This window comes from Sturnus vulgaris, chromosome 5 (genome assembly GCF_052056855.1).
Source record: "Sturnus vulgaris isolate bStuVul1 chromosome 5, bStuVul1.hap1, whole genome shotgun sequence".
Classification (NCBI taxonomy): domain Eukaryota; kingdom Metazoa; phylum Chordata; class Aves; order Passeriformes; family Sturnidae; genus Sturnus; species Sturnus vulgaris.
Window position 1 is genome coordinate 68,650,878 of NC_142247.1, and position 27,226 is coordinate 68,678,103.

A 27,226-nucleotide genomic window follows, 5' to 3' on the forward strand; every position below is an offset into this window, starting at 1 on the left:
GGCCCGGCCCCGCCCCCGCCGCCTCAGCGTTGCCCCGCGCCGGCCCCGCTCGGCGGCCGCGCCCCGGAGCCTCCGCAGCGCTGCCTTCGCTCTGCCCTGCCCCGAGCCCAGGAAGAGCTGAGTAACGTGTCATCCCTGTAGGTTCTGCCGACTGCCCGCGTGTGCCCTGCATGGAGCTGACTCACAGACTCATAAGATGTTAAGGGGTTGGAAGGGACCTTAAAGATCATCCAGTTGCAATCACCCCCTGCCATGGGCAGGGACGCCTCCCGTGAGACCGGATTGCTCAAAGCTTTATCCAGGCTGGCATCCGCAGCTCTCTGAGCAATCTGTTCTGGTGTCTCACCACCCTCACAGTAAAGGATTTCTTCCTAATATCTCACCTAAATTTCCCCTCTTTCAATTTGTACCTATTACTCCTGTTCTGTCACTGCAGTTCTGATGAACAGGCCCTCTCCAGATTCTCTGTAGCTCCTCAGGTACTGGGAGGTGCTCTGAGGTCTCCACACAACCTTCTCCGATTTTCTCAGCCTGTCTTTGTAGGGGAGGTGTTCCAGTCTCCTTATCAACTTCGTGGCCTCCTCTGGGCTTGCTCCAGCAGTTCCGTGTCCTTGTTTTGCCGGGGACACAGAGCTGTGCTCAGTGCTCCAGGTGGGCTCTCACAAGGGCAGGGGAGAGGGGCAGAATCTTTGGATGCAGCCCGGGACACCTTTGGCTTTGGGTGCACGTTGTCAGCTCAGCGTTAAGTTTTTTATCAACCGATGTTTCATTTTGTTCGGTCCCAAGTCAAACATTACCGAGTAGTATGGGGGATTTTTAAGCCCCGTGGTTCAGCTGTTGTGTCTGTGCATGTGTGTCCCCTGCATGGAGGTGTTTCCATGCGATGTCTCCTCCTGTGCTCTCATATCTGCAGTTTGGGGACGTCTCCCCCAGCTGTGTGACACCTCAGCTGTTGGGAAGTTTGATAACACCATGGAGCTGCCTCTAACCCTCTTCTGCTTGTGTGAGATAATCCTTGTTGTCTGCTCTGCAGTTCCTTGTCCATATTTTATTTGGCACTTAGTGGGTCATCCATGCTTCTAGATTCCTTGATAAAAATGAAACTTTCTCCCTCTCCTCAACTTAATTGCTACTTAATTGATATTGTTTCTAGAATCATAGCACTAAAGTTCAAGTAACAAGTTTAAAGTGCCTCAGGAGTTTTTAATTATGTTTATCTTCAGCCTAGGTATCTCAGAGTGCTGTTGGTTAACTCGTACATAAAATGTTGCCAGTGTCTCTTTTGCACATTCTTTATAAGAAAATCTGCATTTCATTTGACCTTGACCTTGAGTTTGCCATGGACCCCCATTGCTGAGCTTCCCTTAAATCTGTCAGCTGGAATATGTGTTTGGATCATAGAATGTCTTCTGCAAAGTGATTTGGGAAAATTAATCTATCTAAGTATTAATATTGAAATATAGTTCTGATAGCTTGACTTCTCTCTCAAACTGATTCACAGACCTTGGCTTAAGATTTTAACTGCTGGGAAGGATAATGGCTGGATGCTGCCTTGAAAGGAAGCTACTCAATAAAGGAATAAGAAATGGGAATAAAGTTACATATTTTATAAATGGCATGGCTTTTGCAGGACCGAATTTGACCCCAGTTTGAAATAAACTGAAGAAGTAGCATGATTTGCTAGCTGTACTCTGTAACACTGGGCACAAAAACTCCAGACCAAGTAGAAAATGTTTGTTTTTCCTCATAATTGATAGTTCAAGTGCTGTAGATTCATGTTAAGGCAGCTGATAAATGTGTGCACTTTGACATATTCTTAATATTGCATTTATAACTATTAAAAATGTGAATTCTTAGAGCTCATGTAATCCTAAGCCAGGTAGCCAGGTTCTCAGGCTGCTGTATCAGCTGCACTGAGTTTTTAACTCAAATGAACTCATATTTATATGCAGAGGGAATTTTATGAGATAGAAGAAGTGCAAGACAAGGCATGTTTTGAAAGCTAAATAGGCCTTTAGAAACCTCACATTTTAGTGTTAAATTTAATTTTCAGTTGCAGCTAATTTTGTTTATGAACAGAGATGTTGCCATCCTTGACAGCATGACTAATGTGAGATGCCAGAATTGTAGCCTTCATTTAACCAAACACTATTTCAGCTTTCTAACAGCAGAAATTCTCACTTCTATGCTGCCAACTGAATCTGCACAAAAATATGTTTTAGTGGAACTTTTAAAAATGTCACCATACGCAGAGTTACTGCACCCACTTGTGGAGGAGACCCAAACTACAGAAGCTGGGATAGATCAGCATTCCCCTCTCTTTGAGGTGTTCACCCATTTTACGTTTTAGTGATAATTCAAACCACTGAAACTGTGTATGTTTCTTTGTTGTGTTAAGTAGCAAGTCACCACTGAATCTCTCAGGAGAAAGTAAGCTGTTTTGTAAACAGATTCGGCTGTGAGATGAGGTTCTAGTATTTTTTTTTCATAATACAACTATGGTAATCCATGTTTGAGGAAGATACACTGATATTTATGCAGAAGGATTTGTGCAATGAATGGAACAGGATTTCCTGTGAGGGGACAGTAAAAGAGGAAGACAGCCCAATCCAAAGACAACTTTAACAAGGCTATGGTTCACTCCCTACTCCTTTCATGTATTTCTATTGACAATGCAAAAGGCTGCAATTCTTTCCAAATGCAGGAGATGAATTTGCTGTAGCTAGTTATGTAAGGTTTTTTGTGTTTTTAAAGACATCACACAGTCTCCTATGAGTGTTTCTCCTGGCCTGTGCTTCTTTTGCATATGTTTGGTGGAAAGCTTGATATTGTGTTTGAGAGTCACAGCATGAGACCATGGCCATTGTCCAGATAGAACTCTTCAATCCTAAGAGAAGGGAGTTCCAAGCACTGGAATGGCCGACTGAACTGCAGTGTAACATAAGCTACTGAACAGCTTTTCATACAAATTGTGGTAAGGTAAGAATTGAGAGCGAGCCTGGGCTGTGTACAGACCAAGAAAGTGGTTTCATGTATTTTAGTTTTACTCCTGCTGATAAACAGAAATATTTAGTCCTACCTGTTCCTTAGTTCCTTAGTCTTAAGGAATTTACTGCAAGTAAATGTCAATCCAGTATGTAGGAGAACTGATTGTTGCTCTTTCTTTCGTGTTTCACAAGTGTGCAACAGATGTTACAGGATGTTACAGGATAAAGATTAAGTAAAAAATGAAAGTGATGAAGTTGGGTGTGACAGAGAAGGTTTTCACACTCTTTGGTACTGTTCATTGCTAGAGACCACACAGAGCCTTATTAATCCATAGCTGAAGACATAGAGAGATTCTTTTTGACTTTATGGAACGATTATGACCATCAATGCTATGGATGATTGAAATCTTTAAGATTATCTCATCTCATCTCTCCTGGTGTTTAAACTGATTTGTTTATTTTCACTGGCTTTTGCTTATGATTCCTTATGATTTTCAGGACTTCAGTATTAAGTTAATATCAGAGTATTATATTAATATCAGAGATGGTTTCTCTGATGGTTTCTGTGCTGAAAGTCCCCTGTAGTTCCACAGTGACACAGGTTCAGTCTCTAATACATTTTTTTTTTCTGTTACCTGCTGTGTCTTTAGGCTGGAACTGGATGGAGGGAGTACATAATCTCACTTTCCTGGAGATGCAGGCTGAGGCACTGAGCTGCAGGTGCAGAGCCTTGCTTTGGGCATTTTTAAATGAAAATGCTGCCTTTTGCATGGTGTTGGGCACACCATTTGTAGTAAGAGACTGACATGCCATGGTCACACCAGCCCCACGTGCTGCACAGACTTGCAACACACGTGTAGTTTTTTGACCTTGTTTTCTAGAGGAAAGGTTGACTCATTTACCTGTTTATTTGTGATGTAAGGTGGAGATAGGTAAGTAAGGTTCTAGTTCTGATTTTTAATAGCAGACAGTTTTTACTATTGAAGTCCTCTTGATAGAAGATTTTTTTTGCACTTTCACAGTGGAATGCACAGTCCTGTTGTCCAGACACTGCTGACAGAGCATTTCACCTAGATCAGAACAAAACAATTTGAAATGGATTGTCTGTAAGTGTGTCTGACATTGGAATAGTTAAGAAAAGTGTCTTCAGCTGGCATAGCTACCTGACAGCTGATAGGACTATTAAAACTATGCAAGTCAGGGATTTGACCCAAATTTATATTTCTCCTTTGAATTATTCCACTCTGAAATCACTGGGTGGAGCTGAAAGCATGAATTGAACTTGCCATCACACGTCCCTGACTTTCTCCAACAAGCTATATTTGTTAATTGACAGTACAGAAATGAACCTTTTAACTTTACACTGAAAGCAAATATTGATTTTGTTTCATTTATATCTGGACTTTGCACAGGAGGGGAAAACCTGACATTCCTGAAAATGGCAGCTGAGACATCCACAGAAGTTGCAAAAACAGCTAAACAATTCGTCCTTAAGGAAGAGGTACAGCATGCTTGGGTTTGACATTTTTTTGTTGTTAAATAACAATTATTTGTCAGTTTGTGAGTGCAGAGTACAAAATGCTAGAGATGATGTATGTTCATAAAAACCTATTCAATAGATGAAACACTTCTTCCCGATTGTCAAGGAGTTTAAACAATGTGACATTCCTCTTTATCGAAATAATTATACAAATTGTCAATGAGCATAGAGAAATCTACTGTGTTGCATTATTTTTTTAGCTGCTTCTCTTTTTTTCAGATTTTGCATCTGTTTCTTGTACTTGTCTCTTGAGGAGGTTTTTCAATGTTCAGAAATAATGCTGATATCTCTGAGAGACTTTACAAATTGCTGGGTTATGAAATTCAGCAACAGTTAACTCTTTCAGTTTTCTGTTTCTTTAAGGTGGTGAACCACCAAGGGTTGCTTTAACATTTAGGATTGTACCACGTTTTGTATTCTGAAAAGATTGAATTTAGATAATTGCTGTTTCAAAGACATAAGTAAGGAAGTACTAAGAATAACATCAGTCCTAAGAAAGGATTCTGGAGGTACTTCATTCTTATTTGAAGCACTTTCACCCTAAGCTGCCTGTATTTGTTTCTGTTCCCTCTTAAGTGAAGTTTCAAAAGTTAATCTTTGGTGTTAAGACAGATTTGGCAGTGTCCTGCTCTTATTGTAACACAACTATGGTTTCTTTTATTTGTTCTTCATGGAGTGAACACACTCTTGTAATTTCTTCTGGTTTCAAGGCACAAGGAAAAAAGAGATTTGTTTGGATTATGTATTTTCTCTTTGTATTTTTTAAATACAAATATTTCACAAGCATAAAGGATTTAATTTTTGTAATCTTTTTGGGTTTGCTATTAGGAGCTGGGTATTTTGCAGGCAGCATTTTAATTTTATCCTCTTGGTTTGGTTTTGTGTAGGTTTTTTATGGTTTTCTTTGTTTGGTTTGTTGTTGTTGGGGGTTTTTTGTAATGTTTCTTAGTTATTCTCTTTTAAAACAATGTACTCTTCGGTATCACTAAAAATTTATAATAAGATCTTACATATTTTAAGCTATTTATTTTTTTCAATCATTTTGTGGGCTTAATAGAGAGAAGTATTTACCCTCTTTCTGCCAGTGGCTCTTATATCAGAAGTGTTTCTGTAACTGTGCAGTAACAGTGTAGTCTGATGCTGGACTATCTTCCATGAAAATGGGAGCTGATCTTACTTCATTCTTCCTTTTTCTGGGAAGGCACATTCAGGCTGTTCTAAGCAGACGTTTTTTGCTCATCAAAGTAATAGACAAAGCAATAAAAATAACTCATTTTAAAACAAGTTACAGTAAAAGAAGCAAACTGCTGGGCTAATTATCCAGGGATTTTTCTCTTTCAAATGAATTACATAAATTATGAGGAAACATCATAGGGAAAATAAACTCATTTAGCCCAGAAAAGACATTTGGTCATAGTGTTAATGCCAAGCACCCACTCAGCAGCTCTCAGAGTCCTAAAGGGGCAGGTATGTATCACTCTCACAGCTGCAGAAAACAGCAGTTACACAAGGCCACAGTCTGGGATCAGGGCAAGAAAAGTTTCAGGGTAGTTTGGTTTTCAGTCTTGCATGCTCAGCTTTTGGGCTGTGCTCTCTGCTAAGGGGACACTCTTGAGCACCAGTGTAGATAAAGTCTGTGTAGCCCAGAGACCCTTTTGCAGCTGATATATTACCCTTGCAAAATCCTACTAAAAAAAATTAGGACTTTGCAGTACATAAAATCCCACTGAATTCATCCAAACTTGGTTATAAAACTCATGGTAAGAAAAGCTACTGTCTTGGGGTTATTTTTTTATTCGTATTCAAGAATTTAGAGTAATTTTTTTTCTGTATTAGCAACAGGAATGCTGTTCCACATTCCTGCATGGGTTATGATGCTGAAATTTGTATTCAAAAGAACCTAAAAATAGTTGTGTTGTTTCTCCCAATTCTTTGGGATTAATTTTAAAACGTAATTAACAAAGAAATCTTTATTTTAGGTAATTGTAGAAAGACAATGGTTGAAGCTTGCGGAAACAACTTACACTGATCCCTTTGGGAAAACCAGGTAATTGCCTCTCTGGTATTCCAGATTCCCAATTGTACAGGCTGGCCCCAGGCTAGAAAACACAAGCATTACAAACACATCACTCCATACAAGATGAGCTGTTCATTGTGAGGTTCCTTCAGAGTTCCTGCTGTTCAGAGAAGAGAATCTTACTCCAGCAGATGTGCAAGCATTGGGTTTGAATTTGGCTCCCAAATCCTCTCGGGCACACTGGACCTGGATTGTGTTGCATTTCCAGTTCTTTGGAAAGGTGCTCCACAGAAGTGAGTTCCAGCTGTGCAACTACTCCATGGCAATCAGAGAATCCATCCTGTGGCTTTTCTGGTTCTTCATTAAGGGCTCCTTTTTTCCTACTGGTGTTGCTAGGTCTTGCATGTTACTGACAAATTAATGTCCTCTTGTATGTTATCATTTATGTCCAATTCTTTTGTACTCTTTAGTTTTGCTGTATTTATGTAGGTGTTACAACATGGCTTTAATTTCCTCCCCTTAATGTATTAGATTCTGTGCTGATTGCTTTCTCTAGTGCCTCCCAGTTCACGAGCAGAGTATCTTCTTAAATTTAGCAAGATTGGATCTTTTGCATAACTAAAATTAACTATTTTCTCTCTCCCTCCTTAAGAAGGCAAAAGAAAACTATGCTGTAGACATTTTATAGTGCCAGTGTATGACAGGGCCTGCCTATGACCTGCTGCTTCTTACATCTCACTGTGTGATGGTACATTTTGCTTTAAATGAAAGTAGCAAGGGTAGAAGATGACTTATGTATTCATTTGCTCTTTTCTCTGTTTAAACAGAACTTGGGAAACTGTAAAGCGTACTGGCAACAAAAAGGGAGTTACAGCTGATGGTAAGAATTGGTGGCTTTTTCTGTTTGCATTTTTTCCTATGTAAGTCCTTCTGAGAAGCTGACAATGCAGATTTTGAGCTGATCTGTTCCTGAATGAATGAGGATGTGGAACAGGTGGCTTGGCAGAGATAGCTATACCCCTGAGCTAATGAAATGCTAACTTAAGCGCTGAAGAATCAGAACTTTGGGAGTGCTTTCCCAAGATCATTGTGTTCACTTTAAAATGATGGAGCATTTCCAAAGACATCAGAGATGCCCTGATACAGAGTAGCTCACAAACTGATGATTTGGTCTCCTCTTAGGGGCCAAGGGGTCAAGGGGCTCTTTGGGACATGATTTAGACAAGAAGAATGTAGTAGAGAGTTCCCTACAGAGGCTTTTGAGCAGTTTCTGTAGGTAGGAGAGCCCTTCCCTGAGGCTCAGTCTTGCTTGGCATGTGTGCCTCTGGCTTGCTGGGGAGCTTTGAACATCTCTCACCATGCATGATATAAAGAACTTAAATTCATCACTCAGGATTCTGGAGCAGGCACCTAAACATTTAATACTCAGAGTAGCAGTGTGTGGGTTCCTTTCCAGATCTGGCACTAAAATCTCACTTTCTGCTACACTCACATTCCATGTCCTTGTGTCTCCCATGGCTGTGGTAGGTGTAGCAGTGATAGCAGTGCTACAGAGAACCCTGCACTACGACTGCATTGTCCTGGTGAAACAGTTCAGGCCTCCAATCAATGCCTACTGTTTGGAATTTCCTGCAGGTAAGTGGCTGAAACATGGGGATGAGTCACATATGGTTCAGTGTATTTAGATGTGCAGGAAGTGTCAATATTTATGTATTTTATAAGTTATATATATTTTATAGGTTAGTCTTGATCTCCAAGGTCTTTTCCAACTTAGTTGATTCTGTGATTCTGTGATCGTAATGAACCTCTAGGTGGAAAACCGTCCTGAGTTCCACGTTCTAAAATACGAGTATTTGATAATGAAAAAATCAAAATAAGCTTGTTTTAGCAGATTGGAGAAAATTCCCTCCACTTCTCCTTTCTCTAACTGTCAAAGCATTCAGTTTCTTTCTCTCATGAGAATATTAATGCCATTTTTGGGGAAGGCAGCATGATTCTGTAAATAATTGCTTAAGGATGTGGGGAGCAGCATAATGAATCCAGGGACAGGAAACCTTCCTAACACTTACTACTCTGTAAAGACAGAGTAATGAGGATATTTCCCCTCTTCCATAAAGCTTGATTAGATCTCAGGATGGGTATTGCAGTTAAGTGGGAGGCTTTTAACTGTTTTTTGTGTATTATGTATCTCCCAGGCCTCATTGAGGAAAACGAGTCAGCAGAAAGTGCTGCGCTTCGAGAGCTGAAGGAAGAAACTGGGTACAAGGGGGAAGTCATTGAATGTACTCCAGGTCTTTGCTTCTTTTTATTTTTTCCCACCAAAGCTAAATCTGTCTTGATGGCTACTCTAAATGTCTGAAATGCTATAAACCAAAGGGAAAATCCAAGCAGCAAAGCCTATTCAGATTAGCAGGGTAGCATCTCATGGCTGTAAAAGTGAAACTTTGGTCCTTGATGTGCAATCAGTTGCTGAACTTCTGTCTGAAGTAAGTTTGATGTCTGTAGGGAGGAAATTGCTATTAATTAGAATCTTTTACACAAAACCCAATTATTCAACCTGTGATCTGGCATTTTAGTGTACAGGTCTAAAGTGCTGGACTTCTGTGAACAACATTTGTGAACTTAGGAAAAAAGAGCTGCATGATGCAGAGGTCAGCCTTCTGTTAGCCATGGGGAGGTGACAGTACTTTTGGGGAGGTGACAGCACTTGGGTTTTCCACCTGGAAAGAGGAAAGGAGAGTAATTGGAGTAAATTCAGAGATCCTTTGGAACATGATTGTTCCAATCCTATGCTTCCTACTTAAGATAAAATGAAGGCAAAATGAGGATCATAAATTAAAGATTGAGAAGGTAGATGAGGCAATTTAGGATTTTGAGGAAATGTCATTGCAGCCGAGTCTTGTCTCTCAGTTATTGGGTACAACTGTATTCTGGGGATTGGGAGAGGTTGGAGACAGGTGATGGCAAAATTAGACTCAGACTGAGGAAGTCTATAAGGGATAGTTTACAGTAAATCTTTAGTCTATGGATTGGAAAGTAAATTTGGCTGTGAAAACAAGTCTTACCAGGGATCTGTAAAGAGCTGAGAGTTACAGAAACATTACTTCTAAGAATATGTGAAGACAAAGTTTTTGCTGTTCTTACAGCATAAATGTCTGCCAAATATATATTTTACTATTGTATCAGATACATTTCTGTGAAAGCTTTTGTTAAAATGTCAAGGTGCCTGACTCCTGCTCTGAAAAATGAACCTCTCCATGTACTTGTTGGCAGCTCTGTGCTTGGACCCAGGAATGTCAAACAGCACAACACACATCGTGAGTGTCATCATTAATGGAGATGAAGCTGAGAACACAAGACCTAAGCAAAACCTTGGTGAGTTTTTGTACCATTTATCTGAAAATTTTGAGAAGATAACAAAACAATAGGTTTGAAACAATTAACCCCACCACTATATCTCTTCCGTCCTAGCTGATTTGGGTACTGCACATCCTTCCAATCACATCCTGCAGTCTAGATGAGCAGAGTGTGTCTCTGCTGAATTCACTGGAGAAGCCCAGATGTGAAGTGTCAGCTTCAGAATAAAACATTTTGGTGCCAAATTTCAGTGAGGCCATAAACACTTGTGGATCTAGATACTGTTCTCAGTTGTAGCTTCACTCTGGAAGAAATTGCAGTGTCACTCACAATCAGCTGTCAAATGCTTTCTAACTGTAAGCTCCAGTGTATTTCAACCCCTTAACTCACTACTTTTTTCACTTGCAGATGATGGAGGTACGTAATGTGACTGTGATCTCACTGATAATAAGGTCAAGCGTGATTCTTCGTATGGCAAGTTTTACTTAGAAAAAGTCAGTTACAGCTGGTGTTTATTTGTGCTTGGGTAATCTCCTCACCCTAATCAAATGTGCCTGAGGTTGACTTTGGCCTAGATGCAAATTCCTATGGGGCATTATTGCGTCAATTATCTTTCCCAGTATTACACCTATAGCACCACTATTTCAGGAAATACAAATTACTTACCCCCCAACAGCTGTAGGTCAAGCCCTAAAGACAGGTAATTCAGAGAGACGGGAGAGGGGTAAGCCAGAATAAATCCATCATTAACAAACCCTTTGAGATGGTTTGCTCTTGAAATGCATCTCCAATCCATTCCTGTACCAGGAGAAGCCAAACAAGTTTTCTTCAACAGTGTATTTTTCATTCTCAAAAGAGAGATTTCTCTTTTTGAGATTCTTATCCTTCACAGCTACCAGCTACGCTTTTTCCCCAACTGTTTTTCCAGCTTTTTTCTGCCAAGCATGTTTTTTAGTGAGCTCAGTCACTGCCTTCCCCCATTTAATTGACCTTTTTTTGATATATGAAAGCTTACAGCTTTTGGATGGTGATGACCATTAAGTCAGTTTCTTTCCCTTTCTAAATTGCAAGAAACATAAACAGAGATAAATTCTCTACTGTTCACTAATTTAAGGATGTGTAAACCTTTTTCTTCTCTCCTAGAATATGTGGAAGTTGTTTCACTTCCAAAGAATGACCTGCTGCAAAGGATTGATGGTAAGAGCTTTTTGACACATTAAATGCACTAATATGAGCTTCAAGAATCCCTTCTCTTCTCAGGGCTCCTCGTGTCATTTCCCACCCTAGAATACTGTCTGTTAAGCAAAAAGCCATGAGGGACCTGGCCAGGCATGAGAGTTAGTGATAGCAGGAGGAGTTTGCAGTGTCTGGAATGCTACACATCTTCATTTTAGCAAGGACTTACATTTCTGTAAAGGTGAGGTTTTAACAGCATCTCATAATTTTTGTCTTTTATTTTCAGAACTAGTAGCAGAGGAGCATTTGGCAGTAGATGCCAGGGTTTATACTTACGCGTTGGCTCTGAAGCGCGCAGAAGAAAAACCGCTCCAAGTTCCTTTTATGAAGTTCTAGAACTGAGAAATTTAATTCAAAACTTCCCAAGTTGGATGGCTTAGAAGTACAACTATTCTTGTAATCAGGGTCCTTTGCTTTACTTGTAGAGCAAAAAAAGTGTTTGTAGTAATGATTCTGGTATTTTTATTTGGAATTATGTAACTTACAAAAAGCATTTCTTCTAACTGCTCTATCACCCCTTGACAGAATACCCATAATAAAAATACTGTTTAATTTTCAGAATGGCTCATTTCTCACTAGATTCCTCTCTGCACTTACAATTCAGTATAGAAAAGATGCTTAGGTAACCGTGGTTGATGGTGTAACACCATGGTTCCAAAGGAGGCATAAGAGTGAGTGCAGGTCTCACTCTCTCTCACAGCTAACATCTGGAGAGGGGAGAGCTCATGGTGGTCTGCAGCTTCTTTATGATGGGCAGCAGAGGGGCTGGCACTGATTTCTTCTCTGTAGTGAATGGTGAGAGGATCCAAGGGAATGGCCTGAAGTTGTGTCAGGGGAAGTTAAAATTAGGTATCAGGAAAGGGTTCTTCACCCAGTGGGTGTCTGGGCACTGGAAGTGCCCAGGGAAGTGGCCACACCACTTGGGCACATGGTGGGATTCTTGGGATGTCCTGCACAAGGCCAGGAGTTGGACTCGATGAGTCTTGTGGGTCCCTTCCAACTCAAAAATCATTGAATTGCAGAATATTCTATTAAGTAGTAATTCTCTGTGACAGGAGCAGGGACAGCTGAAATTGAAATGGCAATTTTAACAACTTCCTATTATGATTTAGACATGAAGATGATGTTTCCTTCTCCCAGCCCTAACTAAACTATGCAGAAAGAAAACTGGTTTGTTTGGTCTAAAATAATGATTATGACACCACCATTCACCAGTGCAAACCAGAACTGTGCAGACCCAGCCAGGGGATCCTACTGAAGGCATGAGGTCACTTATGTGCCCTGAGAGGGCACAGCCTTGCAGTTTTCCCTCTCCCAAGGACACATGTGTCTACCGAGGCTGCACCTTCATTCAGTCAAATCTCTTCTAGGTACATCTTATCCCAAATAAACCTTCAGTGCATCTGCACACAGTAGGCTGCTACTAATTATGTAAACAGCCACCACTGCTGAAAGGTCAGGATCTGAGAGTTTATTAATAAACACACATCAAAATCACTCCTGCCTCTGAAATAGATGAGGATGAGCATGCATAATTAGGGAGACTTTCTAAAACAGAAAATTGCTTGAGAGTTGCTTATCTTCACAAACAACACAAAGTTACTTTCAAGTTAAGAGTGAGAGAAGACAGAAGAAATGTGACATCAAAGGGAAAAAGTGATTACCGCAGAGCAGAAAAGCTCAATGACTTTAAGGGAAAGAATCTTGTTGTTTTTTTTTTTATTGTGGCTGCTAAAAATTAATCAGAATTATATTCTAGAAAGAAAAAATTAAAGAGGAAAAAAGGGAGTCTTCTCGACCTACCTCCCTATCAAAGCATTGTAGAAATTACCAAAGACTGCACATGACATACATCTGGCACAGACAAGACACAGGAGAGGGTTTAATTAAATAAGTTTATTGTCTAACGCTTACATTTGTTACATCGCCGCTGTAAAGTGCGACAAGTTTTCAGCAGGAACACCCCGTTCCCCCTTTTCCCTCCTAGGAACTGCTTTAGGAACCAGGCCTCGTTCTTTAGACTCACAAAAGCAAAGTGGACATGAAGTTTCAGTGGCACACTTTTCACAAGTACATGGTTGAACAGCACTGCTGGGCTGGGCTGCCCTGCCCCACAGCAGCCAGGGGAAGAACCTGACTGCCCTGGCCGCAGCAGATGCACCACAGAACCAGTTCACAGGTGAGATGAGTATCAGCCACCAGTAAAAGGTTTGCTTGCCACCCTCAGAGCTCAGTGAAAGATGCCTGGGTGGAGGCACCGCAAAGGAATAAGGAGTGCTGAGTTCAGTGTTGGGGAAATGCAAGTTAAAAAAGTATAAAAAAATTAATGTAAAATACAGATACAAATAAATTTTGTCAGGAATACTGGCACGTGGCAATCTGAACTCAGGTATCTTTTTCTCCTATTAGGGACAGGGAAATTAATTTAACACTTTACTGCTGTGTGCAAAGACATTCACGGCTCTCAAACTGATACATTTTACCATCTCACTGTAGTGTCTGAACAGCAAGGTAGATGAATTGTTTCCAGCATTACAGGCAACACTAGATAATACTTAAACAAGATAATGTAAACTTTATTCTTAAGGCAGCTGGTACTAATGCTGCACACAGGCATCGCTCAATGCCCATTACAGTAATGGGACACGTAGCACTTGAAAACAAGTAAAAAGAAAATAGCATTATTGGACTAAACGACGCATGTTGTCAAAATACTTTCCCTTTCACACAAACCATGAAATATTTGGACATCTAGAAAAATAATGCACCTACTCCTCCAACTTCAGCCTGTTCTTTTACAAATATTTCAAAATACTGATAAATAATAGTGACTGCAAGCAGAATGCCAGTGCCAGAGCCAATGGCTCCTAGAAAGTCAGCCAGTACTGAAAGGGCACCGATGCACAAACCACCAAATGCAGCTGCTGTAGGGATGTATCTGTAAGAAAGGTAAAAACAGAAAAGAAAAAGGTAGTAACCGAGGTATCTTTTACAAACATGGAAGAGATTCAACTCAAAATCCCTCATTATGTCACTTAAAAAAAAAGACAGTACAGGTTAATCTCTAATCTGCTGCTATAACTTCTTTTGCATAACTAGGAAAGGCAACAGGCGAATGGGCAGAGTCTTCCCTTTTGCACTGGAAACAGGTATCAGATTTTTTCTGACAAACTGCTCTAGCTGACACTTCCCCAGCACTCTTTGCCATCCAGCTGGAAGTCAGCATTTCCTTACCTGTTAAGCTCATGAACCATTGATGTATCCCTGTGGCCTCTCATCACCATTTGCTGCTCTTTGAGTTGCTTGGCAACCTGCAAAAAACATCATTTTATGAAACGACTGCAGTGTTTCTTAGTCACTTGATGTTTACTGGGATAAACTGACCATTCAGTAGCTGGTCAGTTCTAAACCAGAAGCACTGTTTGAAAACGATTAAGATAGAACACCTACATCTTTTGCTGATGAGCCAGACACCTCGATCCAAGTCTTGGAGAAGAACGCACAGGATCCCAACATAAATATTATATAAACTATTACATGGACAGGATCCTCAAATATTGCACCCATGGATTCTGGAGGTGACAAGTAGTAGCACAGGCCACCAACAGGGTAAGAGCGAGCAGGGCCACCTCCACTGACATCCTGGGAGGGGAAGAATAAGGCAATAAATTATTTTTCACAGACTTCCCACATTCCTATCCTGTATTAATAGAGGAATTCCTCTTTGATGTTTGAAACAGCTTATATATACAAATGTTAAAAAGTAAGTATACCAGTTGGTTAAATACCAAGAATTCACATCAAAGTAAAAATGCAAATAATTCTATGCAGCTAAAATGTGATAAAATACTTACTGCCCACTGTCCCAGTAAGTTCACCAAGAAGTTGCCACTGAAACGAACAGACAACATCTGGGAAATGACATAGAGGTTTGACACTAAGGCAGACTGCAGAATGATGGGAATGTTGGAGGTATAGAACAACTTGATGGGATAGCTGCTGTACTGCCCACGGTACCGAGCAGACTTGATGGGCAAATCCACTCGGAATCCCTGTGGGAAAGAACAAAAATGCTCCAGGGTTCACTTCTGAGACACAAGGTATTTATTCCCAGTACGCCCCAGAGCTATTCCTGACCATGCAGCTCTTGCTAGATAAACAAGGACTGCAAGGTCTGAGATAGTGCAGCCCAAAGGCTTTCTGCTACAGTCTGGATTACAAATTTTAAAGATTTAAAAGTGTTACTGCTTGATTGTATTACATTCGTTTCACATAAACATGGTTTCTCATCTTCTAACTAGTACTCCTGTAAAATAAATTTTATAGATTAGGGGTTGATAAAAGCCTGTAATGGCTTCCAACTGAACTAGCCAGTTACCAGCAGGCTCTTGTGAAATAAGCCCAGGCTCTTGTGTAGTCTTCTGGGGCAGGATCTTTTCTGAATAGACCCAAGAAAAGCCACATGAACTTGAAAACCTGGTATTTTTTTTTTTTTTTCCCAGAACTCAGACTCAACAACTAGAAAAAAAATGTTAAAAATCACATTTTAGCTGTCCCCAAAATCCCCACATGGATCCTACTTTAGTGTTCATTTTAGTAGATACTTAGACTTAAAAAGAAACACTAACTAAATGTTTCAAAAAAATAAGGGAAAAACCGCTAAGCTACACACCCCAAAAAAGCAAAGTCCTCCAGCTCTGTCCAAAAGTATTCTTTTCAGCCAATGATGAATATTAAGAATGTTATTGGTGTGATGCAACCACTGCAGTACTGGAATCTGTTTTATCGAAAATATTCTCACAATGTGTATGGCATTGAATGGAATGTGAGGTTCCACACTGAGTACAAGTAGGCCTGGCTGCACAATTTTATGACTGTACTGTCACAGAAGTCAGAAGTAACAGTTACCGAAATAACACTGGGATAAAAAGAGTTCGTTACTCAAAGCTAAGATACTTCAGCTACTCTGGCTTAAACCTTCCCATCTTTTCCCAATGACTGCAGTGTCCAGGGTCCACGTGCCCTTCTGCCCCTGCAGAGCTGCTCTGAGGAGTTTTACCTGGAAATAGATGACTACAGCAAACACAAACACTGTAGCAATCAGGTTCATGAGATTGGGCAGATTCTGTCGGTAAAAAGCCTCCCGCAAAGCCCGGACTTTGTCGGTTCGTGTGGCCAGGAGATGGAATAATGCAATCACAGCACCCTCAAACTCTGTTCCTGCATGAAGCAAGAAAGTGAAAGGAAGGTTAATCACCAAATTAAAAACATTTTTTAAAAAGTACCTTTCTTTTGGAAATAACAGAACTACTAAGAATTAAATTCAAATGAAAGCAAACTAAAAACATGGCTCAACATTTCAAATGAATGCAGTAAATGAATTAATTTCTTGATGCTGTATCTTAAGGTGCTAATTCAGGGGCCTCAGAACAACCAGCTGTTGTCAAAGACTGGCTGAGGAATGAAGAGACTGCAGCCTCTGCAGAATCAAACCAGCTTAAAGTAATTCAGAGGCACCAACTACAAAAGCATCCTATAGCCACAAACAACAGCTGGATCACAAACAGCATGTACAGCATTTCCTATCTTCTCTAAGTGATGCTGAAACAAGACGATTTCAGTTTGGAAATCCAAAAATTTTCCTTCAAGGGGCCTGAAGTCCCATTTTAACTGCTGCACTTCAAATCAGCAAAGGCAAACTTGTACTAATCTCCATGTAAATCAGACATTTTCATCTTCGATGTTAATTGGACAATTGACTTCAGAAGCCAATCACCAGACATATGAACTTTTTTTTAAATGCCATCCAATAAACATCTGATAGTTATGTGTAATATACACATAACTGAAACATGTTGTGACTGATTGTAACTGCACACATACCTCTGCCAGTGTTGATGGTAGTAGGACTGAAAGCTTTCCAGACAATGGTTTCACAGATATTGGTAGCAATAAACAGGGAAATACCAGAGCCCAATCCATAACCTTTCTGTAACAACTCATCTAGCAGCAACACAATCAAACCAGCCACAAACAGCTGTGAGAAAAGAAACAAAACTGAGCAGAAACAAGAATAAATCAAGTCATGAGTTGTGTTTTAATTCTCTGCTTCAATATTTTCATCATGTTGGAGAGTAATCATTAAGTCTTTCATCTAAATGTCATTCATGCAGTGTTTCTGACCTCTCACATACCAAGGCCTGCACATCTCACATGGCAATGAGCTCTGTGCCTTTTTTCAAGGCAGACACAGCAAACATTACTCAGTAACAACTTTTTTCTAGAAGAAATGTTTAAGTTTGTGCATTTACTGTTTTGTTCTGCAGAAGAATGTCTCAAAGCTGCAGCTTTAGTGAGAATTCCTCCACAGCACTGAAGAGCAGCTACTGTTTCCAAAGTCCACCAATTCCTGTATCTTGAATTAAGCACCACTCCTACCTGAAATACTTTTGATATTAACTATCCCAGCATTCTCCTCCTTTATGGAGTATTTAGAATTTCTCATATCTAGACAGATACAAATAATGATGCTTTGCAGCATTAAAAATAAATAAGCTGAACCCAGACATATAAAGATTTTTCCTTCCAGTTATACTGTCTCTAACCAGTCTCAGTTACACGCAAAATAGCTCTTTACAAACCTGAATTATAATAAGAAGACAAATTCCAGCACCCATTTCAGCAGGATCTCCATACATTCCAGTCATAACATACACAATGGCTTGCCCAATGGTAATTATCATCCCAAATACTAAAAAAAGAGAGAAAGAAAATCCTTTTAAAAAAATCTGAAGTCACCTACCAAAGAAATCTCATATCTAGTATCACTTAGGCAGGCTGCTTTCCCAAGAATAAAAATACACTCAGTAATTTTAATTGGAACAGTGCTTACATTTCTGAGCTCCATTGAACAAGGCTCTGTCTTTTGGAGTATCACCAACTTCAATGATCTTTGCTCCTGCCAGCAGCTGCATGATCAAACCTGATGTCACAATGGGTGAGATACCCAATTCCATCAAAGTACCTAGAAAAGAAGAAAAATTAACACAACTGCCATTCCAGCACCTCTCCTAAAGAAAGCATTAGGTCTCTTCAAAGGTTCTTGACCTATAAGGAATATTTCTAATAATGCTTCCAATATGTATATTCCTGTAGAGGTATGACAAAACAAAGACAGTTATGGCCTCACAAAAGGCTGCTGTGTTAAAACCTGTACTTTTGAAGGCAGCATGGGAAAGCCATGTAGCTTTTAATTACAAATATTTTTGTGGAACCATGCTAGCACTGAAGGCCAATGCACACTGAAGCTCAGATTTTTTGGCATATCCTCAAGAAACCTTTGCCTGGACAGCATCTTGTCCCTGGTTGTTTAGTCTGTTGGTGCTTCAATGTCACGTTTTCCAAAAGTTTAGTTTTGCAGACCACAAAAACATGCTGCAGATCCAGTTTCTGAGAACATTGCCCTTGGAATCACTGGCTCTGGTTGAGAGTTTAGGATTAAGTTAGTTCTTAACAAAACAAAGACCGTCATTAAGCTGCTCTTAACTCTGCCAACTCAGTGGCACTGTGTCACTGAGGTACCAACTCCCAAATGTACACAATTCAAAGAGGGAAAGCATTAAAGTTATTATTATAAATTGGTTCTTTCATACATGTATCCTGGAGTTTCCAAGTTAAATATTACATCACCTGCCATGGAAATCTCTACTCCTCCAGCAGCCAGAAATTAGGATGTCAAAAACTTTAGCATTCACCTCACATTCTCCAATGACTTCCAGGCAGTTGACTTAAGTGAAAACTCACTTTCCCACTCTCGCTTTTTATTGCTTTCAATCTCTCTAGCCTTTTCTTGGCCACTGTTACCATTCTATTTGGGTAGTGGACAGAGTATTTCGTATCATACACTGCTAGGGACACACCAAACTCTGCTAACTCTGTAGGAGAATTTGAAGCAGAGAACTTCTTTACCTTATTATCCTCACTGGTGTAATAAAATCTACTAATCCTAAGTAAGCAGTACCTTCACATTAGAGGGTTCCAGTGATTTTCTTACTTCCAGCCAGTTTTCCAAGCTACAGATGAGATCAGTGTCCTCATTTAGAGTCAAGCATGACTGGTCACCCATCTTAAGTTTCAGACTTCTAGCATTAGTTTGAATCTTATACATTTGGTTGTGTTCCACTTTACTCTTCAAAAATACGTTAGTTTGATTTTGCTACAGTTTATGCTTAATTATCTCTGCCTTTAGCTCTCCCACCTAGAAAATTACTCACCCATAACACTGCCAAACTATTACCAAGTGTAACTGACTTGCACAGGTGAGGCATTTCCTAATCAACACCCTCGTACTGCACATTAATGCGGCTCCTAACTGGAAAGTCAGAAGATTCCATATCCCATATATTAGTTAGAAAGAGACTGCTCTAAAATCCTGAATGGGATCATCCCAAAACTTGTGAATCAATATTAATCTCATCTGCATCTCAGAGAAATCTCATTCCTAACATGAAGCACTGCTCAAGTACCGATTTTAATTCCATCTCTGTTAAGAACTTTACAAAGTGTTCCAACCTGACATCTAGGTGGTGTGGAATTTAACAGCCAACTGTTTTTCTCCTGGTGTGTTTATCCCAATAGAAAAGAGAAAAAGAGAAAAGAGTGAGTACCAACCTCTGTTTGATGCAAGAATGACTCGCATCCAATAGAAGGGGTCTGCAGAATCTGATGACATGATTCCAAACAAAGGGATCTGTCAAAGTGCACAACAGCATTAAACAGATACACACAATTAGCATGCATTAATACAAAATATTAACATGTAATGATTCAACTGTTACATTGTTTCAATTTAAAAAAAATAAACCAGAAGTCTTGACACAATCTCTTTTAATCCTCCAGCTGAGGCACAACTCAGAGGACTAAACTAAGACCTTTCCACAGGAAAACGCAGAAACCCCTAGAAAGAAGAAGTTAAAATACCAAAATTCTAGACACAGAAATATGTTTTGAAATATCCCACATGGAACTGTCAATACCAGACATGTTCATACAAAACTTTCAATATTGTATGTCAATATTGAGGTATTTTGAGCTCTTTAAAACTCTTCCTAATCATCAAAACAGTAGAGTAGGAATCCAGGCAATCTTAGAGATCAATTTCTGAAAACTCTGGTCTGCACCATCTGTTTTCCTTATTCAACTACTATATAATCTCTCATATAGATGCAAAATTTTAATCATGCATACATCCAGCTGCTAGTAAACCCAGATAAATGACATGTTCTTCTAGCTCTAGTATCATTCCCACTTCCTCCTTCCAAAAAACAGATAGGTACAAGAGCTGGGTTTTAGCCTTTAAACAGTCCTTCAGAGCTGAAAACAAAAACTATTAAACTACTGCTCTGCAGTCTGGAATGGCTGCATTAATAAACATAAGATAAAAACCCTGATTCTGAAATGTACAGTTAATTTTGAATCTTCCAAGAGGTCTATAAGTTCTAAAAAATTTATACAGTAATACATGGATTATACATATTTATAAGTAATACATGGATTCTCATTTTCTTCACTATCTAGGTATTCTTTATAGAAAACCAAAAAAAGCCTCCACTGTTTACAAGCCAAGCCTACAACTATGAGTAATAAAGATCACATAAATGTTTACAAAGACAGGCATTTTGGAAAGGTTTCAGCTAACAACTTTACCAGGATCTTCACAAAAAACAAGTTCTAAATATCAACTTAAACACTTTACAAAAACATCTTCCTGCAATCTTTACAATCCATCAGCTTACTGAAGAGGAATTTTGTAAAAAGTCACTTTGATTTAGTTTTCACACTTGTGAGTACTAAAATTTAAAAGCAGCTATGAACAGCGGGTAAACAATGCAGTGAACTGCTCGGTTTGTTTATGCTGCTCAATAATTAATTACCTTGGCTGTTTACCCTGCAGCCACTACCATCATTTGATAGGATCTTTGTAACAAGAAAAAAAATGTTATGTATTTCTGACTAAATATAAAGCACTAGATTCTAAAAACATCTATGATCAACACTAAAGACTGTTTCAGAGAACCAGGTTTTTTGAACTGAACTTTAAATACTTTAACATAAAAATAAAAGCTGAAACTGGTAGGTCAACATGAAACAAGAACGTCTCATGCTTTCAGGGTACTTTTTATGTACAGAACACACATTTTCTACCACAGACAACATCAATACCTACCTGGCAGCACACTAAGAAAATGAAGAGTGTGATAGCTGTCCATAGTACCTTCTCTCTGAACTGGATCTACAGGGCAGAGTGGAGACACAAACATGTTCATTGTATGTAGAACTTCCACTGCACTCCCACAACAGTACTAAATGCTGTTATAATTCAGAATTCAATGCAAAGATATAGAACCAGAAAGTATCGCCCCTCATTGGAATTTATTTTTAATATGATTTCAGATTTTAGAGTGATAAAGATAACTCATGTGGGACTGGCAGACATTCAGTCACTAGAATATATTTTATCTACAATATTCTAATGCAGTGGGTATTTACAGAAGAGCAACAGCATGGCTAAAACCATGGACTTACCAGAGCAAACATGAAAGATTAATTCAAAAAACTTATCTCCAGTACTTAGTGCTCTAGGCTTCAATAGAAGTTTTGTAAGACTGAGAGTTATTAAACTAAAGCACTACAAAATTTTTAGAGAGATTGAACTGTTGTGAAGACACATGATTAAAACCAGATGAACCATGAATTTTCTACGGCAATTCAAAAAATTTAGAATTAAGTTCTTCAAAGGGTGTTAGAGGAAGCTTCAAATTCATCATTATGCTCATGGACATACACCACAAAATGGTCTTCAAATATTCTTTGTTTTCCTCCAAAGTATTTTTATTGATGTAGATTATATATTACTTGAAAAAGAATGCCAGACCAATGATCACTAGTCATTCATTGAAGAGAATCTCAGAGTCACAACATTTTAAGTGTCTGTAATTAGTGCCAGGTGCAAGAAGAGAAGAATCACAAGATTTAAGTTTGAGCCAGAGGATTACTCAAAGCATGAGACAGAAAGGAATGCACTTGAAGAGAGCAGAGAGAGCTGAAATGCACGGTTATGTTCAAGTTCCCACCTCTCCTCCAGGGACTGTAAACCTGAGGGTTAAGTGTGTTCATTGCAGACAAGTGTAGGGCAGCTACTAAAACATGACATGAACTAAAACGTAAGAGAGATACAGCAGAAATGGTTGGAGCTCTCTGCCTCCAACCACTGAATCTGCCTGTGGAGAAGTAACAAGAAAAAGGATTAGTGCCTGGTTTAATAGGTACTGAACACCCACAAACGAGAAACTACAGGCCAGTGCAGCAGCAGCACAGGTCCTCAAGCAAAAGAAAACACAGAATGTAGTCTACATCTTTGTAAGTGAAACCATCCACTTAAAAGCAAAATAATCCAAGTAATTTAATTTATTTCCTGCTACTGCTTCACTCTTAAAAAAGAGGACAGATGCTAAAAATACTTACAGCACAGTTATAAAAAGAAAAATAGTGACAGCAGCAAATAAATTCAAACAATACCTTGTGTTGGACTATGCAGTGCTGACCCACTTTACCAAGTCTGAACTGCACAATTCAGATTTTAAACACAGACTTCCAAAACCAAAAATGCTTAACCAAATTTTCTCTACAGCCTCACAGTTAAACTTGGCCTCAGAGGCATTGGTAAAGGTCTAAAACTGCTCTGGTTCTCTCTGTAACTGTGGTGAATAGGAGCATTAGAGGAATTCTGCATCACCCAAATCACAGTTATTCACAAGGAAAACAGTTTCTATGAGTCAAGAAGACTAAAAGGAAAAAGGAGTCATTCAAATCCATATGCCAGGAATGAGTGGTACCAAAATATTCCAGCCACAAATGCTAACAAGCACAGGGAGAGTGAATTTCATGATCTGATCTGATTCAATCGGACATTTTCTTCCTTTGACATTTTTCTTAAATCATGTGAAAATGAAGGGACTTGAGCATTATCATCTTGGTGTTCTGAACAGTGTGTTCTACTTAGCAAATCTGTGCATGAGGGAAATATGAGCCCATTCTACTAACTACAAAAGTAGCAATCACTTTTGCTAATCAAGTTGGCCAAAACACAAAAGCAACACTCCCTAGAGACAGAAGAAACCACTCTCCTCATCCACAAGAATGGCAAAATGATTCAGTGAAAGCCCAAATGAATCAAAACATCATCTTCACTTAACAATCAATACATGTTTAATAAGAATGAATGTCTTTTTCTTTTTGGTTATCTAAATTTCTTGTCCTGCCCTTAAACAAATCCACTAAAGCCATTACTGGTCGTATCTAACCGTGACAGCTTGCAAGAAAACAACAAATTACAGAGAATTAGAGTTACATAGAATGACCTAAATCACTTGATAAACTACACAGAAGCAAGGAACGTGACTAAAAATGGTCAAAGGGCTCTTCAGCCTAGCAAAGATGTTCCCAATTACATTTTCACTTTAAATTTGTACAAAGCTGGCAACTGGCAGCCATTGTCTAGACACCGACCTAAATAGCAGTAAAGACAAAGTGACCCAAATAGACAGGACAGGAATCCTGGCACCTCTCTGGAGATCCTTCATCTGCTGATGGACAACAAGGACAGAACAAGCTCCTCTTCCTCTCTGGCAAATAACATCTGCCAGTGAGCTTTATGGAAACATCAGTATCTGTACGTTTGTGTCAGCTTTCTCTTCTCATTCATCTCACAAGACAAAAACGGGACGGCTGTAACCAACTAATCACAGATGTGCCATAAATCAGCACCAAAAGACTGCACCAAGGTTCCCCACTGCAGAAACAAAGATGGGCACCTGCCAACTAGACCTGGTGCATCCAAGCTTTAGCATGGAGGTCTGGTTCTGGAGATTCCTGCTCTGAAAATGCCTTTCTCTGGCCTAAATAATTTGTTTAGAAACCCGTCCCAAAGCTGAAAGATGCTGGAAACCAACTAGCAAAGAGTCAAGGGGTAAATCCCAGTCTTTTTAAAGAATCAATTCCAGAGGGCCATCAACATAATTTTTTACTGTATCTTCTCCATTCAATTCAGCAGGCTCAGATATGGTCACTGGCACAAACACCTCTGCATCCAGTACCAACCTTGGGGAACCTCTCACTAGCCAAAGAGGATTCTCTGAGATGGTGTGATGTTCCCAGTTAAGCTTTCCCTTTTAGAATATAAAAACCAATATTTAGCTCTTAAGGAATTTTCACGAAGTCATGACAAGTCAATTTGTTACTTTAATTAGATGGTCACGTGGGCAATATGTGCTTGAGCTTTGAAAGCAAAAATGGTGTTTGGTGGGGGGTTTTCTTGGACAAGGAAGGTCTCTTTCTGATCTGTAGAAATTACCTAATTTTAATCTAGAAAATATGCCAAGAAATGAGAGGAGTTTCAAGGGCTAGAGGACTAGAGAGATCAGCTGTAAATGAACTGAGTTCATTGATTTCAGATCAAAGGGAAACATTTTATCCAGAAGGTGAACAGGGCAATTACCCGAACTGTACCACAGATCACTTTCCCACTTCAGCAAGGTCAATCACAGCTATGGGTGTAGACCCTACTCTGTGGCAAGGAGAGAATTAAATTTGTGTTTCCTCATCTACAGAATAATCCTTTTCCAAGTAATATACAGCCAGCTCAAAGCCAACAGTGGGATCCACAGGAAAACAAAGTTTGAAGACTGTTCTAGTATATTAAAAGATTTTATTATTATTATTATTTAGCATAATTACTGAAAGGAACAACTTACCAGCAGGGTGCTCAGAATTCATCATCACGTAATGTTTTACCTTAACATTGGGTCCCCCCTGCTCCAAAGAATGTGTTCTACTTTAAAGCCCACCTTCTGTATCTATATAGGATATAGACTAGAATATCACAATATTCCCTCCCCTGTGAACTCATAAAAGTAAGAACATAATGTGGCACTCACTTTTCTTTCTGGTTTCTGGATTTCAGGTAACACTGCACAGAACGGCTTAATAACTTCTAAAAATTTTACTGTTCCAGAAAAACAAACACACACACACACAAAAAAAGAAGACAAAAAAATGTATTAATAAACATTTATGAATTTATGAAACGTCAAAGAACTTTAGCTTCCAAAATTATCTAAAAACTAATACCCTCTTCTTAAAACAGCTGAAATCAGGGCAAAAATGTGAAACAGAATTCTTGTTCTAACCAGATTTGGCCCATTCTTTTTTCTACAACTGGAATAATTTTAGAGAAGTGGTGCTGTATGTATCACCAGAAGTGAACCGAATTGTATTCCATCTAAAAATAAATGACCTAGTATCAGTCTGTGCTAGTTAAACACAGAACGATACTGACATCAAAAGGTATCCATGCAGAGATTAGACTCTTGTGTTTACTGAAGTATTTGGCTGAAAAAATAATTCAAGCGCTAAAATGTGCTTAAGAAATTGTAATTTAAATGAGTGTAATACTTATTCTGATTGGAACTTCAGGAGATTTTAGTTTAGCTCTTAATACATCTCTCTTCACAGTTTCTCCTTTAAAAACACAGAAAAGCTCAACAGCTTGAGCTCTTTTTCTGGGGAAAAAAATGAAATCAATTTGGAAAAAAAAAAAGCAAAGGTTATGTGCTTCGTGGGGAATTTGCCTCCAAAACTTGAACATTATTTTCAGCACCAACACACTGGGACAGACATAAAAAACACCATTGGCTCCTTTTCAAAGAGAATGTATTTATTACACTGTAAGTAACATTTTGGTTGTAGTGCCATACGTGTAAATGTAGTTTACATTTACACTCTGATATGACACATGTCTCCTCTATTGATCCCAAGCCCTCACACAGGCCGCTGGAAGATGCACCTCACTCCACAGAGGGTGGCACAGCTCCGCCATGAACAAGATATTAGAGCATCAAGGAATGGGTCAGGTTGGAAGGGACCATAGGGCTCATCTGCTCTGACCTCCCTGCTCAAGCAGGGCCATCCCAGAGCACACAGCACAGGGCTGTGTCCAGACACTTCTGGAATATCTCCAATGAGGGAGACTCCACAGCCTCTCTGGACAATCTGTTCCTGTGCTTGGCCACTGCCCAGGACAGAAGTTCTTCCTCATGTTCAGGTGGAACTTCCTGGGCATCAGTTTCTGCCCATTGCCTCTTGTCCTACTGGGTGGCATCACTGAGCAGAGCTTGGTCCATCCTCCTTACACCCGCCCTTTAGACACATATGCACACATACGTACGTGTATATACGGTACATACGTATATAGAGTGCATACAGTGTACACACAGATATATATATAAGGGTTAGAGTGGAACAGGACGCCTCACCACGAAGCAGAGCCCGGCCTCACGCTGTGCCCGGCAGCACCGACCCTTTGCGGGGAGCGGGTGCTCGGTACCCCCGGCCCTGCCAGCCGCGGTACCCGGGGCACGGCGCCCCATCAGCGGCCACGGGCCACCGGCCACGTCCGCCCCGCGCTGCCCGGGGCCGCTGTCCCCTACCCCGGGTCCCGGCCCGCTCCCTCCCGCCTCTGTCGGCACTCACTGCCCATGGCGGTGGCGGCCCTGCCGCGGTCCCAGCGCTGTCACCGTCGCTGTCGCCGCCGTCACGTGACGCGCGCTGCGGACGGGCCGTCCCTCCCTTCCCCGCCCGGGGGGACACGGCGGTACCGCCCTAACGGAGCGCCCCCCGCGCCCTTCCCCAGGCGAGGGGAGCCGGATGGGCGGGGACGGGCGGGCAGCGGCGGCCGCCGCGGCGGGATCAGGCTGAGGGCGGGCAGGGGCCGCGGCCAAGGCCCGCGCTCCCGGCGTGCTCCGCGCGGCGCCAGGGGCGGGCACGGCCCCTCACCGCCACACCTCAGCCCTGCCCCAGCGCGGGAAACTCCCGCCCCTCACTCCCTCAGGCTCCCTCAGGCTCCCTCAGGCTCCCTCAGGCTCCCTCAGGCTCCGGCGTTTCTGTGGTGCCGGTGGTACGGCAGTGTCAGGTGAAAAGCACAGGTTGAGCGGTTTGGTACCGAAGTGTTTTGTTAACAGCCCGATCCGCCCG

The 27,226-nt window shown here is 40.4% G+C and overlaps 2 protein-coding genes across 2 annotated transcripts; one reads left to right on the top strand and one right to left on the bottom strand.

Annotated features, from left to right (window-relative positions):
* Window positions 1–4: 4 nt before the first annotated feature.
* On the top strand, window positions 5–11,695 carry NUDT5 (nudix hydrolase 5). Its single transcript, XM_088165927.1, has 10 exons — window positions 5–137; window positions 4,400–4,488; window positions 6,507–6,574; window positions 7,372–7,424; window positions 8,072–8,179; window positions 8,740–8,835; window positions 9,818–9,919; window positions 10,310–10,322; window positions 11,016–11,098; window positions 11,364–11,695. Exons 2-10 carry the CDS (start codon window positions 4,426–4,428, stop codon window positions 11,471–11,473), a joined length of 696 nt encoding a protein of 231 aa, XP_088022053.1. The 5' UTR covers window positions 5–137; window positions 4,400–4,425; the 3' UTR covers window positions 11,474–11,695.
* A 1,318-nt stretch (window positions 11,696–13,013) lies between these two features.
* SEC61A2 (SEC61 translocon subunit alpha 2) lies at window positions 13,014–27,006 on the bottom strand. The gene is made up of 12 exons (XM_014883114.2): window positions 26,726–27,006; window positions 25,132–25,199; window positions 21,363–21,428; window positions 19,808–19,886; window positions 18,030–18,161; window positions 17,779–17,888; window positions 17,021–17,174; window positions 16,197–16,357; window positions 14,992–15,189; window positions 14,588–14,779; window positions 14,372–14,448; window positions 13,014–14,075 (listed from the first exon to the last, which is right to left on the bottom strand). Exons 1-12 carry the CDS (start codon window positions 26,730–26,732, stop codon window positions 13,889–13,891), a joined length of 1,431 nt encoding a protein of 476 aa, XP_014738600.1. The 5' UTR covers window positions 26,733–27,006; the 3' UTR covers window positions 13,014–13,888.
* Between the last annotated feature and the right edge of the window lie 220 nt (window positions 27,007–27,226).